The 14,522-nt window shown below is 46.0% G+C and overlaps 1 protein-coding gene across 1 annotated transcript in view; it reads right to left on the reverse strand.

Annotated features, from left to right (window-relative positions):
• Positions 1-218: 218 nt before the first annotated feature.
• tsnare1 (T-SNARE Domain Containing 1) overlaps positions 219-14,522 on the reverse strand; it is a 99,228-nt gene continuing 84,924 nt past the window's right edge. Inside the window, exon 10 of the mRNA XM_030103474.1 lies at positions 219-320. Coding sequence (XP_029959334.1) covers positions 225-320 — 96 coding nt within the window. The 3' untranslated portion in view covers positions 219-224. The remainder of the gene's footprint in view (positions 321-14,522) is intronic.

Genomic DNA, 14,522 nt, shown 5'->3' on the forward strand with positions numbered 1-14,522 from the left:
TTTATTAGTATTTGTTATTTACAATGCGGTGTTTAGATGAAGGGCGCTCTGGGAAATGTCAGCGGCGGCGTGGATGAAGCTGCTGGCTTTAATAAAAAGCTTGAGTCCAGTGTTCTTCCTCCTTCATCAACCAATCCAGACCGAGCAGGAGGCGCACGTGTGTGTGTGTGTGTGTGTGTGTGTGTGTGTGCGCGTGTGTGTGTGCGTCAGGCCTTACCTTCGTCTCATTTTCGTGCTGAAACGGCGATGATGATGATGAGGATGGTGAGGACGACGGCTCCAGCCACCAGCAGGTAGCACTTCCTCTTCCTCAGCTGCCTCTGTGGAGAGGAGAGCAGCGTGAGGGGTGTGTGTGTGTGTGTGTGTGTGTGTGTGTGTGTGTGTGGTGATCTTCCAGGCAGACTTTAATCACCCGGACTCGGCTTCTCCTGCTCAGTCTGACAGAAAGAGAGACGGCCGAGCAGCAACAGGCAGGATTCTCTCTTCAGGCCGTCAGGACGAAGGAAACGGCGCCGCGCCAAACGACTGATTACTTCCTTGGAGCTTATTTATGGAACGCACTTCTTTGCAACTATAATGAAGACTAATTAAAATGATGCAATGAGCTTCGGTGGAAAACCATGAGAATGATGACGTGTGCAGATATTTCAAATGAAATGCAGCCAACCTGCACAGTGATGATGATGATGATGATGCTAATAATGATAATAATAATAATAATAATAATAATAATAATAATAACAACATTAATATTAATGACAGACGCAGAAACCCATGTCGCCATGAACCGCAGCTTGTGAGTCCCTCAGCTGGTTGAAGCTGCTGAGTCGGCTCACACTGACACACTGTGGTTCTTATGAGAGGAAGTAAAACTCATTTATTGCTTTCTTTTTAAATTATATCCGTGACCCTGTTGATTCAAGGCAAACTGCTGCAGGGGAGAGCGCGGAGAACAGTCCAAAACTCAAAATGTCAATTCACTTTAATTCACTTCTAATTCTGTAGCACTAAATACAACCCGGCTCTCCCACAGAAGTTTAATAAAGAACCAACAAGGCCACACTGGAGACACTGGAAAAGAAAAACTCCCCTTTAACAGGAAGAAACCAGAACCAGGACCAGAACCAGGACCAGAACCAGAACCAGGCTCAGAGGAGACGTTCTGGTTGGAAGTAAAAACCTGCAGGTTTGTTGAAACCTGTTGTGATCTAAATGTTGACGGCGGCGCTGCGTCAGCCATCAGTCGCTCTCCACTCTCCGTTCTCCGCCTTTCGAAAGTCTCCTGGAGTCCAGACAGCACCGCCTCCACGGTCTTAGCTTTGCATTTGTTTTCAGCCTGTTTTGGGATTTTTGTATCAGCAGTTCATCACTGAGCGCTTCAGATTAAACTTCTTTGAGTTAAAGCTTTTCACTCAGCTTGAATCTTGTTTCAGTGTCTGAAACTTCAAAATCAGGGAAAGGATCAGATTTAGCTCCCAAAACCTATTTTTGAAGGTTTTAATGACTCAATATGTTGAATAATGGAAATGCCTCATTTTAATCATTCTGTAATTAGAGAATTTTCAGGTTTTTTTTGTTTGTTTTTTTTACTGTAAATCACGTAATGGTTCATTAACTAGATCATCTAGAAAGTGCTTCCATTTGCTGGGCTGTTATATTTTACAGATTTATCATTTGAATTCTGTGTTTTTCTATTTTTATTTTCAGAATTTGTATAATTGACATAAAAAAAAAAATCACCAGAAGCTGTTTTTTCCATCGTTGATGTCTGAGCTGCTGGCGTCATTCTATGAATGAGTGAACGCTGTGAAACCAGCAGCTGCTGAGAATGGAGGCTGAGGGCTTCGGCTGCAGAGGGGTTTCTGATTTGAGCTGCAGCTCGACACGAGGACTTCTCCGCTTGTAAAGAGCAGCAGAAATCTGTGCAGAGAGGGTTTGGCGGATATTTAAATATTTCCTCTGCTCCTTGTCTCCTCAGGCGGCGGCGATGTGTTGGAGCAGAGAATCTATGTTGTTTTGAAATGCTTTTTCTGCCGTTTTCTCGCAGCCTGTTTTGTGCTACAAAGGCAGCGAGAGCAGCGCGTTCGACCAGAGCGAGGCTGGAGTCTTTAAATCCTGACGCGCTTCAAAGCACGGAGAGAGCAATTCATCTTCTTATCTGAGACTCAAAACAGGCTTTCTGTGAGGAAGAGAGGGAGAGGGGGAGCGGGAGAGCCAGAGAAAAAATGCTGTCGAGTAATTTTCCGTTTAAACGTTCCACTCCACAACAATTTGCATAAGCAGCCCTGCGTCTGTGATAAGAAGATTGGTAATTTTCAAAGGCTCTGTGGGGATTGAGAATTAAAAGCCTTTCTCCGCTATCTCCCCTCTTGCAGCTGGCCACCACAGATTCCCCAGCTTCTCTCACGCATTTCCTCCTAAACTACGCCTTATAAACTTTCTGCGGCAGCCTCTCCTTCCTGCTCGCTCTGACAGCTCTCCCAACCCGTTCCCCGGCTCGCCCTGCTCTTCCCGGCGCTGCTCTTATTTGGGGAGAACAAGAAAATAAATCAGGTGCAGGAACGAAAAGGGCTTAGCGGGACAAAGGGACCCATGCAGTATTTTCAAAGCAGAATTTCCCAGATTGCTGCCAGGCAGGACAGGAGGCTCAGAGCGGAGCGAGGCTCTTATCACCGCCGCAGAAAGGCTCGGCGGCGGCGGCGGCGGCGGCGCACCGGGGCTCATGCGTGGAGGACGGCGCTCCATTCACTGCAGGTGTCTGATATGGCGCAATAGGTCCTCTTTAAACGTCATTATTTGTGTTAATGAACATCGATTTCCATGCTGATATTCCAATAAAGCGTTTTGTCAGAAGGAAAGCAGCACAGGGACCCACCGTCCACCACATGAGACAAGCTCTCCCTGTAAACTGGTCCAACCAGGGGACAACCACAGGACAACCAGGGGACAACCAGAGGACAACCAGAGGACAACCAGGGGACAACCAGGGGACAACCACAGGACAACCACAGGACAACCACAGGACAACCAGCGGCCTGGTTCCGGTCCGTCTACTGGACCGGGTTCATGTCCAGTCTGGGTCTGATCTGGAGTCAGCTTCTAAACTGGTGTAAAACAGACAAAAAAGGAAAACTGAAGGATATAATGAAAACTTACTAAATGATGCAAATCATAAATAAACCTACTAAAATAACTAAAACTTCCCAAACATTAATGGACTTAATTTTTGTAAATAAGCCTGAAAGAATAATAAAAACATATAACCTAATTACTGGAATTGCCGACCATAACCTGATACTTGTAGCAAGAAAACTAAATAAAATAGATTTAAACATCAAGAAAAGGACAATTCTAATATATCCTTTATACCTTACAAAGCCCTCCCTCTTTTAGAAAAAGACATAAATCAAACAAATTGGAATAACATAATTAGAAATAAATCATGTGAACAAGCATGCAGCGACTTGACAATGACTCTGCAAAGTACCTTACAAAAATACAAAAAATTAGAAAACTAACTCAAACATGGAGTCTACCATGGTTTAATGGGGAACTCTGGAATCTAAAGAAGAGAAAAAAAATCTCTCAAAACTGGATTATCAACTGACCGCTTAGTTTTTAAAATGTTAAGAAATAATGTGACGGCAAAAATTAGAACGGCCAATTCTTAATTTAATTAAAGAAGCCAAAGGAAATAGCAGATTACTGTGGAGGAATACAGACAAACTTCTTGGTAAATGTCAGAACCGTTGTGATATTCAGTTAAAAGTAAATGGTGAAATCCATGAAGACAGTGCTGCTGTGGAAATACGTTTTAATGAATATTTTATTAATTCAGTACAAGAACTCACAGACTCATTTCTAGTATTGCCCCCTTTAGAGCCACCCCGATTTGACGAATCTGGTTTATTTAATCTGAAGCCCATAGATGAAGAACAAATTTATAGAGTTATTAATAATCTAAACTATAGTAAGGCAAAAGATGTCTATGGGATGGATAGCTCGTTTTTAAAAACGCATAAAGAAACCTTTTGCCCACAAAAATAATTAATCAATATGCGACAGTACATTCCCTAAAAAACTGAAAACTAGCATAATCACGCCTGCTCATAAATCAGGTGACAAACAGAAGGTTAGCAATTACCGCCCCGTTACTATCCTACCCACAATCTCAAAAATCTATGAAGAAGTTAGAGCACAGCAGCTGACTGAACATCTTAATAGACATACACGTTTGAGCCCGATACAGTTTGGTTTCAGAGGTGGATACTCTACAGAAGCTGCCTGTTGCCACTTTATCGAGGAAATTAAATCTAGCCTCGATAAAGGAGGAGTGGTGGGGGCGGTATTCCTCGACCTCCGCAAGGCTTTTGACACGGTCAGCCATGACATACTCCTGCACAAGCTGACCAACTTCCAGCTCTCCAATCAAACTATAAACTGGATCAAGTCGTACCTCAGTGACAGATAAAGTGTAAGGATTAAAAACATCTCTTCTTCACTTAAAAACTGCACAACGGGAGTACCGCAGGGCTCCATCTTGGGGCCCTTGCTTTTCAGCCTCTATATCAATGATCTCCCCTCTGTCTGCACTGCAAATGTCATCATGTACGCAGACGACACTGTAGTATTTGTCCATGGCAAAAATGAAATGGATGTGGCAACCAAGTTAACAGAGCAGATGCAGGGGGTGTCTGACCGGCTGTGTCAAAACTGGTTAACATTAAATACTGACAAAACAGTCGTTATGTACTTTACAAAGTTAAACACTTAAATATTCCAAATATTTTTATTGATGGTAAAAAAATCAAACATGTAGATGAATTTACATATTTAGGTGTGACCTTGGCCCAAAATCTAACTTTTAAAAAACATATAATGAAACTTCGAAATACTCTAAAGTTCAGCTTGTCAGATTTTAGGTACATACGGGGATCTTTGACCACTGAGGCTTCCCATCTCTACCTAAACTCCATGATCTTGTGTTTTCTATATTGTATATCGAGTTGGTCACAGGGTTGTGGTACTGCTCTGAGACCTCTTGAATCAATGTATAAATATGCGCTTAAGATCCACGATAGAAAACCCAGGCATTACCATCATAGCTCTATTCTAACTAAATATCAAATTTTGAAATTTGAAAATCAAATATTCTACTCAAATGTATGCCTTCTTTTCAAAATAGTTAAAGGTCTCGCAGCACCTCCACTGAGAACATTTGTAGCCCTGTGTTCTGAAAAAATGAGCCGAACAACTCGATCTTCAACCAGAGGAGAATGCAGCGTTCCTAAGTGTGAAACTGTGTTTGCTCGATCGGCCTTCTCTGTAACTTCAATCAATCGGTGGAACTCACTACCAACTGAGATTCTTACGTGTGTCAAAGCTGGACTGGAGGAGCAGACCTAAACCAGGACAAGGTTTCCTTTTTCATCTTGTAAAGAAAAACAGCAAGTGGTCGAGTTCACAGGTTTCTGGCAGTGTTATAATTTAATGGGCTCCTCTTGTTCTTCATGAATTTCTCTGATGGTGGGTCGCTGAAAGCAGACCCCATGTCAGGGGTCTGCAAGCTGCACAAGCAGCTGAACACCGAGTTAAATTCTTCTGGAACCACAAAAACATCACAACACAACACAACACGTCATAACATAACAACACAACAACACGAAGAAAGGAAAACTTTGAAACTTTACTATATTTACCTAAACTGTGGTTTATGTCGCAGCTATAAAATGTAAGAACGACAGTTAATAGGAATTAGTCACTACATCTCCTCTATAGTGACTCTACATCTCCTCTATAGTGACTCTCTGGGACACCTGTCAATGAGCCCATGCAAGTGTGCGAGACCGGCCCTAGAGGGGGGCGCTGCCAAGTCTTCCTCTGCACCACTTCCTGGGACAAAGTCAAGTCTCTTCCTGTTTTATTGTGACTCACCTGTCTTGTCGTTTCTGCCTGCTGTGCTTCTGTGTGTCTGATGAGTTTGTGTTTCTCCTCGGTGTATATTAACTTTTCGGTGTCTGCCCGGTGCCTTGCCGTGACTCTCCTGGACTGTCCAGCTCATCCCCTCATGTTTGTCCTGGTTACCACTCGCTTACGGACTGTTTGCCCTCCTGACCTGCCTAATAATTCTCCTCCAGACACCTCCGCCTGCTTCAGGATAAACTGAATAAACTCTTTCAGCTTTAACTCTCTGTGTGAGTTTGCTTCTGGGTCCAGCCACTACTCATGACAATATGAACACATGAACTGGAGATTTAACACTGTCACCGCTCAGGAATATCAAATGAAAGAGAAAAGAGTCTTTCACTAAAGCAGAGGACTCAGCAGTGTGCTCATGGTGGAGGCACTTCCATTAAAGCTGGATATCCAGACTGAAAGAGATTGTAGTTTAGAGCAGAACATTCTGAGGGCAGAATCTTGATCCCAGCAGTTTAACTCCTGAATAATGTGTTCATGTCACACTGTGTTTTCCAGGTTTGCTGAATCACCTCACTTTAAAATGAAGAATTATTGAAAATGAAACCTTGAATTGACTTTAATGGGAGGGAATCAATACAGTGGAGTCACAAAGTAGGATGTCCTTGAGTCACAAGAACAAATGTGTTCTTAAACACAGCGCTTAGCTAAATAAACCGCTAGAAATATACCATGTGGTCCTGCATAACACCAGGAAACACTAAGAATCATTCAAACTTGACAGATTGAAATCTCTGTGGAAGACGTGTTATACTGTCAGGAATGAAGAAAGGAAGCACAGCCAGTGAGCACAGTGGGAAGATGTTTGAAATTACCGTATTGGCCCGATTATCGGACTACAACACGACCCCTATTTTCAAATATCATTTTGTGAAAATAAAAATATGTTGACGACAATAAGGTTACTCACAAAAAACGTTTTTGTTGTACAATTATTCTAGGAAAACTCAACAGAGATACCATTTCATGTGATTTAAGACCACGAAATATTACTGCAGTATTAAATAAAAACTAGATTCTCTTTCTCGAGATCTGAGGCTGTGACTCCGTGAAGAAGCAACAAATAAAAACCTCAAAGGTTCAATAACTGCATTAATGATATAAATAACTTTATAAACATCAAATTCAAGTTCTAATCAACTTCATGAGCATCAATAATTCAGTCTAATATATCTTGGCAGTAGTTTGTTGACTCTGCTGCGTTGAACCTTCAGTTTAAACTTCTCCTCTGCTGTTTGCTGTCTTGTCCAGCGTTCCAGCTCCTTCGGTCACCTTCCTCCACTTTTCATCAGAAACTGTGATGCTCCATTTGCTTCCTGGTCACCGGTACTTTGGCTCCATCTAGCGGCGTGGATGTGTAATGACAATCTAGTCCTCGATTATAGTACCGCCCCATTTTGGAGAATACAGTCAAAAAAAAAAAAAAAAAATGTTCGGGCCATCACGGTACTCATCACAGACCAAACCCTGGCCCACCCTCTGACCAGAAGACTTCACAGCCTCTCCATCGCGGACTGAATGGGAACCACGGCGGAAAACAAACAGTCATGTAGGAGCTTCAGTGTGGATCTGGAATACTCTGAAGGCTTCAGTTCTGCTTTAAAAGAATCCTTTGATGCAGCCAGTCACTGCACTGCCTGGGTCTGCTGGACCAAGCCGTCTGTCCTGTCCTCTCGCCATTCCTGTTCATCTTGTGGGTTTTTCATTTCGTGTTTCTGAGGCCTTTGGCCTTTAACCTCGCCTGGTGAAACTGTCTCTGTCTCTGGCCTCTGCTGAAGGTTTCCTCCCGTTGAAAACTGCTCTCGGCTTTATTCAAGGCTCTCTGTACTTTATTAGAAAGTAAAGCGTCAAGACAGCTTTATCATTGATGTTAGATGAATAAAACTCAGATTCTGTTTGACCGAGTCTCTTGAACCCAAATTTTAATCTGAATAGAAAACACACATAGCAATGTTCAAAACTGAGAAATTTCTCCATTTCATGACAAATTCTTTGTTCGTTCTGAATTAATCACACATGAAATGGAAATGTGTGGCACCAAGGACTCGGGGTTGATCAACAGTTTGAATCCTCATCAAAACCTTCCAGTGAGTGAAATCCACAGCTGCTCTCTTCACACTCTCACACACTCCTGTTTGCGTCACGGTAAACGCGACACTGTCCGTCAGCGAAATCCTGAAACGCGTCAGCTGATGCTGATGCTAATGCATTGTTGAGGCGACCCGTCCTCACTGCTTCTCTGATGTGGTTCCTGGTTAGACCACGTCCAGGACTGGAGCTTCTGGGTCTTCAGGTCATTCTTCCTGCCCTGAATTTACTTTGTAATCTGATTAGTTTTTGTGTCTGTGTGATTACAGGGGTGGTGTCTGAGTCCTGTGTTTGAGCTGCTGTGTTCATTAGAAGCATTTCCTGCAGGTTTCGTTGACGTTCTGAAGCTGGAGGGGATTCTCCAGCCGCTCACTGGCTGCTTGTTTCGAATAGCGGAGACTTTAATGTCCTGCTATCTTTGAAACTCTGTGCAGAAAAGTCTTATATTCCATTCAGTGAATGTAAGGTGGAAGAAAATGAGCCTGCGGAATGAGCTTTGTCCTTTTTGGTTCAAAACGCTGAAGGTTCGGCTGAATGAATTCCTCTGTGATGAATTTGCTGTAATTACTGTGGCAAACATTTGAGCAAACGGGATCCACAAAGGTACAGCGCCTCTCGGCTGGGGTTTTATATTGTGCAGTATAACCTGCTTTGCACAGCTTTTAAGCCCCGTCATTGTTCCGCCGCTCCTGTATTCCAGTCATGTGCTGTCCTCGTTCAGAAAATCCCACTTGCCTATTTGAAGGTCAGCGGCGCTGGTCAAGTGAAAGGAGGAGAAATTAGTTAAGGCAAAGAGGAGATAGCGGAGGAACACGAACGCACCGTTCACCTTTCCCATATTTCTGCAGCCACCTGAGATTTTCCATCACCACAAAAACATTTCTGAAAGCCCATTCTCTGCAAGGAGAGAGAAAAAAGGCATTACGGCCATTAGCGGTGATGGAAGGGCCACAGGAATCAGCTGTCTCCCTCACCTCTGCCTCGCTCTCCGCCAAGACAAACCTGCAGTGTTTCTGGGAGAAAGACTACTTACCTAGTGTGACACGAGAAATATCCTCATAATACGACAATAATGCAAAGCAATGATAATGGCCAGAATATTATTCTCCCTTTATCGCATCTGGTCGAGAAAATTGGAAGTCCATAAAATAAATAATGTTTACAGCAGAGCTGCCTCACTTGTAATCGGCTTATGTGTAATTTACATAAAACTCAGAGTCCCATGCAGTCACCCTGATTATGATATTTAAGAGGAGCAGCAAATAAACACAGGCTTCACGGCCAGTCCTGTCATCCTGGCAGGAAGCCGCTGACAGGCTCTCACCGCCGCAGCTGCAGCGCTGCAGCGGCACGCCGGCCCGTCAGTAGAACGGCCTTCTGGGAAAAAAAAAACAAAACAAAACAAAAAAAACCCTGTGCTGTGCACCTCTGACACTCTGAGGACTTTCCTCTGACCCCTCGAACAGAGACACTGAAATGTGAAGGATGCAATTAGCAGAAAAGCATTTCAAACCCACGGTGGTGCACAAACACACACACACACACACACACACACACACACACACACACACACACACACACACACACGTGCGCGCGCAATTTCCTCCAAACACAGTCTTCAACGTAGGACAGAGGTGTGTGTGTGGAGCGTCAGACTGAGAAAAGAGATCACTGCTCATTACAGGCCAGAGGACAGACAGGGGACGGTCCAGAGGGACCTGGGACCAGGGCTGCCATCGCCGAGTCCATGTCTTAATAGCAGAAATAACCTTAAAGACCTGTTGGTGGGACTGATGAAAGCCTTTACGTGCACGTTAGAGCCAGACGCTGCTCCAGACAGAAACATTCAGGAAGCACGTGTGATGCCCACCAGTGTGTGCCCACTTGTGTAAATTTATTTTTATGTCTATTTGAGTTTTGCCTTTTGATGTGTTCGTAATATTTTGGGAAGAAGACCTATAAAAGGTATGATTTGTGAAATGAACATGCAGTCGCAGCACTCCAGCCAGTAGGAGGCACTGTGAGTCTGTGGTGTCTGTCACCTCACCCTCCGGTTCGCTCTCATAGCTGCATGATCCGGCGAGGAGAAGCCACGGCTCCCGTGTCATGACTTCTGCTTTATCGTTTCAGCAGCATATAACTGCCCACGGGAGCCGCAGCCCGGTACCCATAACACACCTTTCCTCCTTCAGGTGTTCCTCACTGAGATGTTGTCATGAGACACCTGGTGGAGTGAAGGGAAGTCTGTCTCCATTCCGCCGGGTTCAGGACCTCTCAGGACCTCTCAGGACCTCTCAGGGCCTCTCAGGGCCTCTCAGGACCTCTCAGGACCTCTCAGGGCCTCTCAGGACCTCTCAGGGCCTCTCAGGGTCTCTCAGGACCTCTCAGGACCTCTCAGGACCTCTCAGGGCCTCTCAGGGCCTCTCAGGACCTCTCAGGGCCTCTCAGGGCCTCTCAGGACCTCTCAGGACCTCTCAGGACCGCTCAGGACCTCTCAGGACCTCTCAGGACCTCTCAGGACCTCTCAGGACCTCTCAGGACCGCTCAGGGCCTCTCAGGGTCTCTCAGGACCTCTCAGGACCTCTCAGGACCTCTCAGGGCCTCTCAGGGTCTCTCAGGACCTCTCAGGACCTCTCAGGACCTCTCAGGGCAGAAGGGTACCTTCACCAGGCCACACTGAAAACCTTCCTGTTGCAGCTTTCCGGCTGGCCCCGGCTCCCGTCACTGGAGTTTCTGAGGTCTGAACTGCTGGAAGACTTTATTTAACACGGTGAGTTCCGTCCTCTGGATGTGACCACGTCCGCTCATCGCCTTCCTCCACCTCTGTCCTGCAGTCTGTCCTGCAGTCTGTCCTGCAGTCTGTCCTGCAGTCTGTCCTCTCCTCTCTACACCTTAATGCAGAGATAAAAGTCTGTCCTCAAACAGGTCAGCTAAAATATGAGCTGCTGCCACTGAATGTGCTTCTGCTGCAGGCCTCTAATGACAGACAGACGGACGGACAGATAGATGGATAGATAGATAGATAGATAGATAGATAGATAGATAGATAGATGGATGGATAGATGGATCAGTCCTTATTAATCCAGACGTGTGGCTCCATCAGCTTTGAATTGCTCTAATGAACAGACCTGTGTACAGAGCGAACTGGATTCTTCTTCCTCCCACCTGCCTGACTCTGCCGCCCTGAAGGAAACTCTGCAGGCTTTCCTCAAATCAGATGAGGCTGTAGAATCACACATCACATTCCGCTGATCACCTCTGACCAGCTGCTTCACATCTCATTGTTTAAATCCGTTTATAGTGAAACGGCTGATTCATGCCAGCTCTGAGAGAATAAAGGCAGACGGACGCTTTGTTGACTCAAAGGAATCTCTGTAGCTGCTATTGATGCTCAACCTTGAGCTGTAGGTGAGCTAATCTCCCAGCAGAGTGCGGCGTGTGCGATCAGGCTGGATTCAGCAGGAGAGTCCTCTCGTCACGTCACAGTGTGCAGGAGTCACACCGAGTCGGCAGCGGCGGCTGCACTCAGGACATTCCCAACAGCCGACGGCCAAAGACAGCGAGCGTCCAGCACCCAGGACTCCGAGCAGAAAGAAGCTCATCAGAGTTTTTCTGTGGTTTTTCTGTCTCCTTGTTTGACGGAATGTTTCCGCTCAGTAATTACTGCTGTGTGTGCTTTTCAGTCTGTCCTCAAACTTTGTAGAGTCGACCTGACTCCTGATGCGACGCTGAGCTTCTCAGCCGCCTGCCAGTCACACAGCAGGCCTGTTCCTTCCCTCAGCTCTCTGATTTGGGAGTTTTGGTTAATCAAGGTTCTGGAGGAGCCACTTTGTCAACAGAGTACATACGGCGTGTTTGTTCAGTCCCGGGACTGCTGGGCGGGGGGGAAGGAGAGCATACAGGACCTGGAGAGCGCTGTGTGGCTTGGTGTCGGAGGAATCAGATTATTACTTTCAGATCTCAGCAAAACACTGAAAACATTTTTTTTATATATATATTCTTTTCTATTTGTTTTTGAACAGGCAGTTAATAAGTTGGGTGCAGATGTTAATGTAATGTATAGCCAGAGGGTGGAGGATGCTGAAGATCATGAGGAAAAGGCCAGAAAACAGACATTTGAAACAGAGAACAGCAGGAGTGTGGTCCAGTTATTCTCCTTCGACTCTTTCTGTTCCAGCCTAATCTCAAACACTGTATTGATGAGAACTACTGTACTCCCTCACTCTGAATGAAGCAAACCCACAGAGGACAGGTTCCTGTGTCGCAGTCATAGTAAAGGTGTTTCCATCATCCTCACTGAACTTCATCAAGTGGTTCAATAGTTGGCTCGGGGGCCCAGTCGTGTCCTTGTGGACAGAAGCAGGTGGAGGCACTGCGAGGCCGGGCGTAGCTCCTCCTCCTGTCTGAACGCTCAGTGGAAACATCGGAACCTTTTCACGTCCAAACCAACTGAACAATGAACTTAAAGCTTAAACTAGTAGAGACCGACGGAGCATGTTCCCTGTTGCCTCAGCGCAGAGGAGAGTGAATCGGTGGAGAAAACACCCTGACTCCTCCAGTCACGCTTCACAAAGCTGAACACCAAGAAGAAGAAACGTCTCCTGACTCCTCTGGGTTGAAAGTGAAGTGAAGCACCTGGAAATGCTGACTGTCATTCTGCTCTCCGTTTCTTCGGGTGTTTTCACACTTACCCACTTTACCTCGACCGAGCAGAGTTTCTGGACCGAGCACGGCGCGGCTGGGTTGGTGTGAAAGCGCCACTCGCTCTAGTTGTCGCTCTAACTCGCCCGCCCCGAGAGCGGCTGAATGGGGGGGTCTCGGAGCGGCGGGGGTCGACCTGGGATGCGGCGCGGCAGATGTGTGAAAGCACACCGGCTTTAGCTCGACCCACAGTCCAGATACTGCTCCTTTATGAGCCTCACAGGCTCCCGTAGGCGGCTCAGTCCCGGGAAAGTGACCACATGTCAGAATGGCAGAAAGAAGAAAGTGTCTGCCGCTCTCTCCCTGGCAGACTCGCCTGATAACAAAGGTTCTTTGGTTCTCTGGTTGTTGCTTGATTTTAGCCCCGCCCCTTTCCGTTTTCTGATTGACAGGTAAGTGACTGGCTTCCACTCGTGTTTGATTCTTTGCGGTTCCACAGCAGCGGCGCTCCAGACACATTTATCAGGGTTTTTTTCATCGTGAGAAATACAATGTATGGCGTGAGGCGTGACAAAAGATCGAAATGCGTGACTGTCAGTGAGACTGTCACGCTCAATGCGTGAGGCTTGAGAGCCCTGCAGCGACTGTTCATCATTAGCAAGGCTGCTGTTTTGGTTTTACGCCAACGTCTGCCTGGTTGTCATGGAAACCCACACTTCCCTTCTTTAGAGCGGCTGCTCTGCGCAGTCGTGAAAAACGTGTGAAAAGGGACGTATTTGTTGGAAATTGAAACATTGTATCTTTTTTACTGCTGCGGCTGCCTTTGGCTCCGCCCACATATATGTGAAAACGGCCTGAGCTCGATGAAGCGTGTTGTTCGATGCTAATGCTGCTCCTCAAGCCTCTGCTGCAGAATCACTGATCCTTCTGTCTCTGCATCAGGGTGCTCTCCACTCAATAATGGACACTTGAAAACATTCTCCCAGCATGCATTGCAGTCCTGATGAACTGTCAGTGACTCAGGAGGATAAATGTTCTCATGTCTCCTTCAATGCTAATTAGCCGCTGCTAGCCATGTGGGTGTAGTGATGCAGGACAGCATCTCCGTCTCCATGGCAACCAGCTTGTTTGAATTAGGCTGCAGGAGTTCAGACCACGGTTTATTTGAATGCTGCGTATCTCTTCGGCTTCTCGGTCCTGTGGGAAAACATTTGAGACCAAACATCACGTGAATTCTTCATGCAGAGCAGCAGCCGTAAAGGGACGGCCATCGTTTCAGAGCACAACGTCCACCTCCAGGGGCCGCTAACGCAGCCAACAAATCCTAATGGACACACACACACACACACACACACACACACACACACACACACACACACACACACCTTTCCAGTGGTCCTTCTCACACTGAGGAAGTTGTTCTTCAAACTAAAATCTAAACTAGAGGAAGAAGAGAGGAAGTCAGTATCCCAGGCGAGGGTGAGGACGTCTCCTCTGAGTATATCGGCCAGCTGGGTGTGAAGTTTGCATGTTCTCCTAGTGAAGCCAGCGTTATTGAGGACAGATGGAGCTTCTTCAACCCAGATGTGAAACTGACTTTGAGGTGGTTTACTGGGTAATGTGTCTTCTTTAAGACTGGAAGGAAGTTTAAGCTGCCAGACGAAAAGACCTGACAGATCAGGATCACTATTACACCACATCATCCGCAGGGTAAAACCAGCCCGTCTCATGATGGTTGAATCCCAGCTCACGTTCCCTGTTAGTGGAGAACAAGCCAACGCCTGGGGCCGGTTGTTCAGATAAAGTTTAATCTGTAT

The sequence above is a fragment of the Salarias fasciatus genome, chromosome 11 (assembly GCF_902148845.1).
Source record: "Salarias fasciatus chromosome 11, fSalaFa1.1, whole genome shotgun sequence".
Classification (NCBI taxonomy): Eukaryota; Metazoa; Chordata; class Actinopteri; order Blenniiformes; family Blenniidae; genus Salarias; species Salarias fasciatus.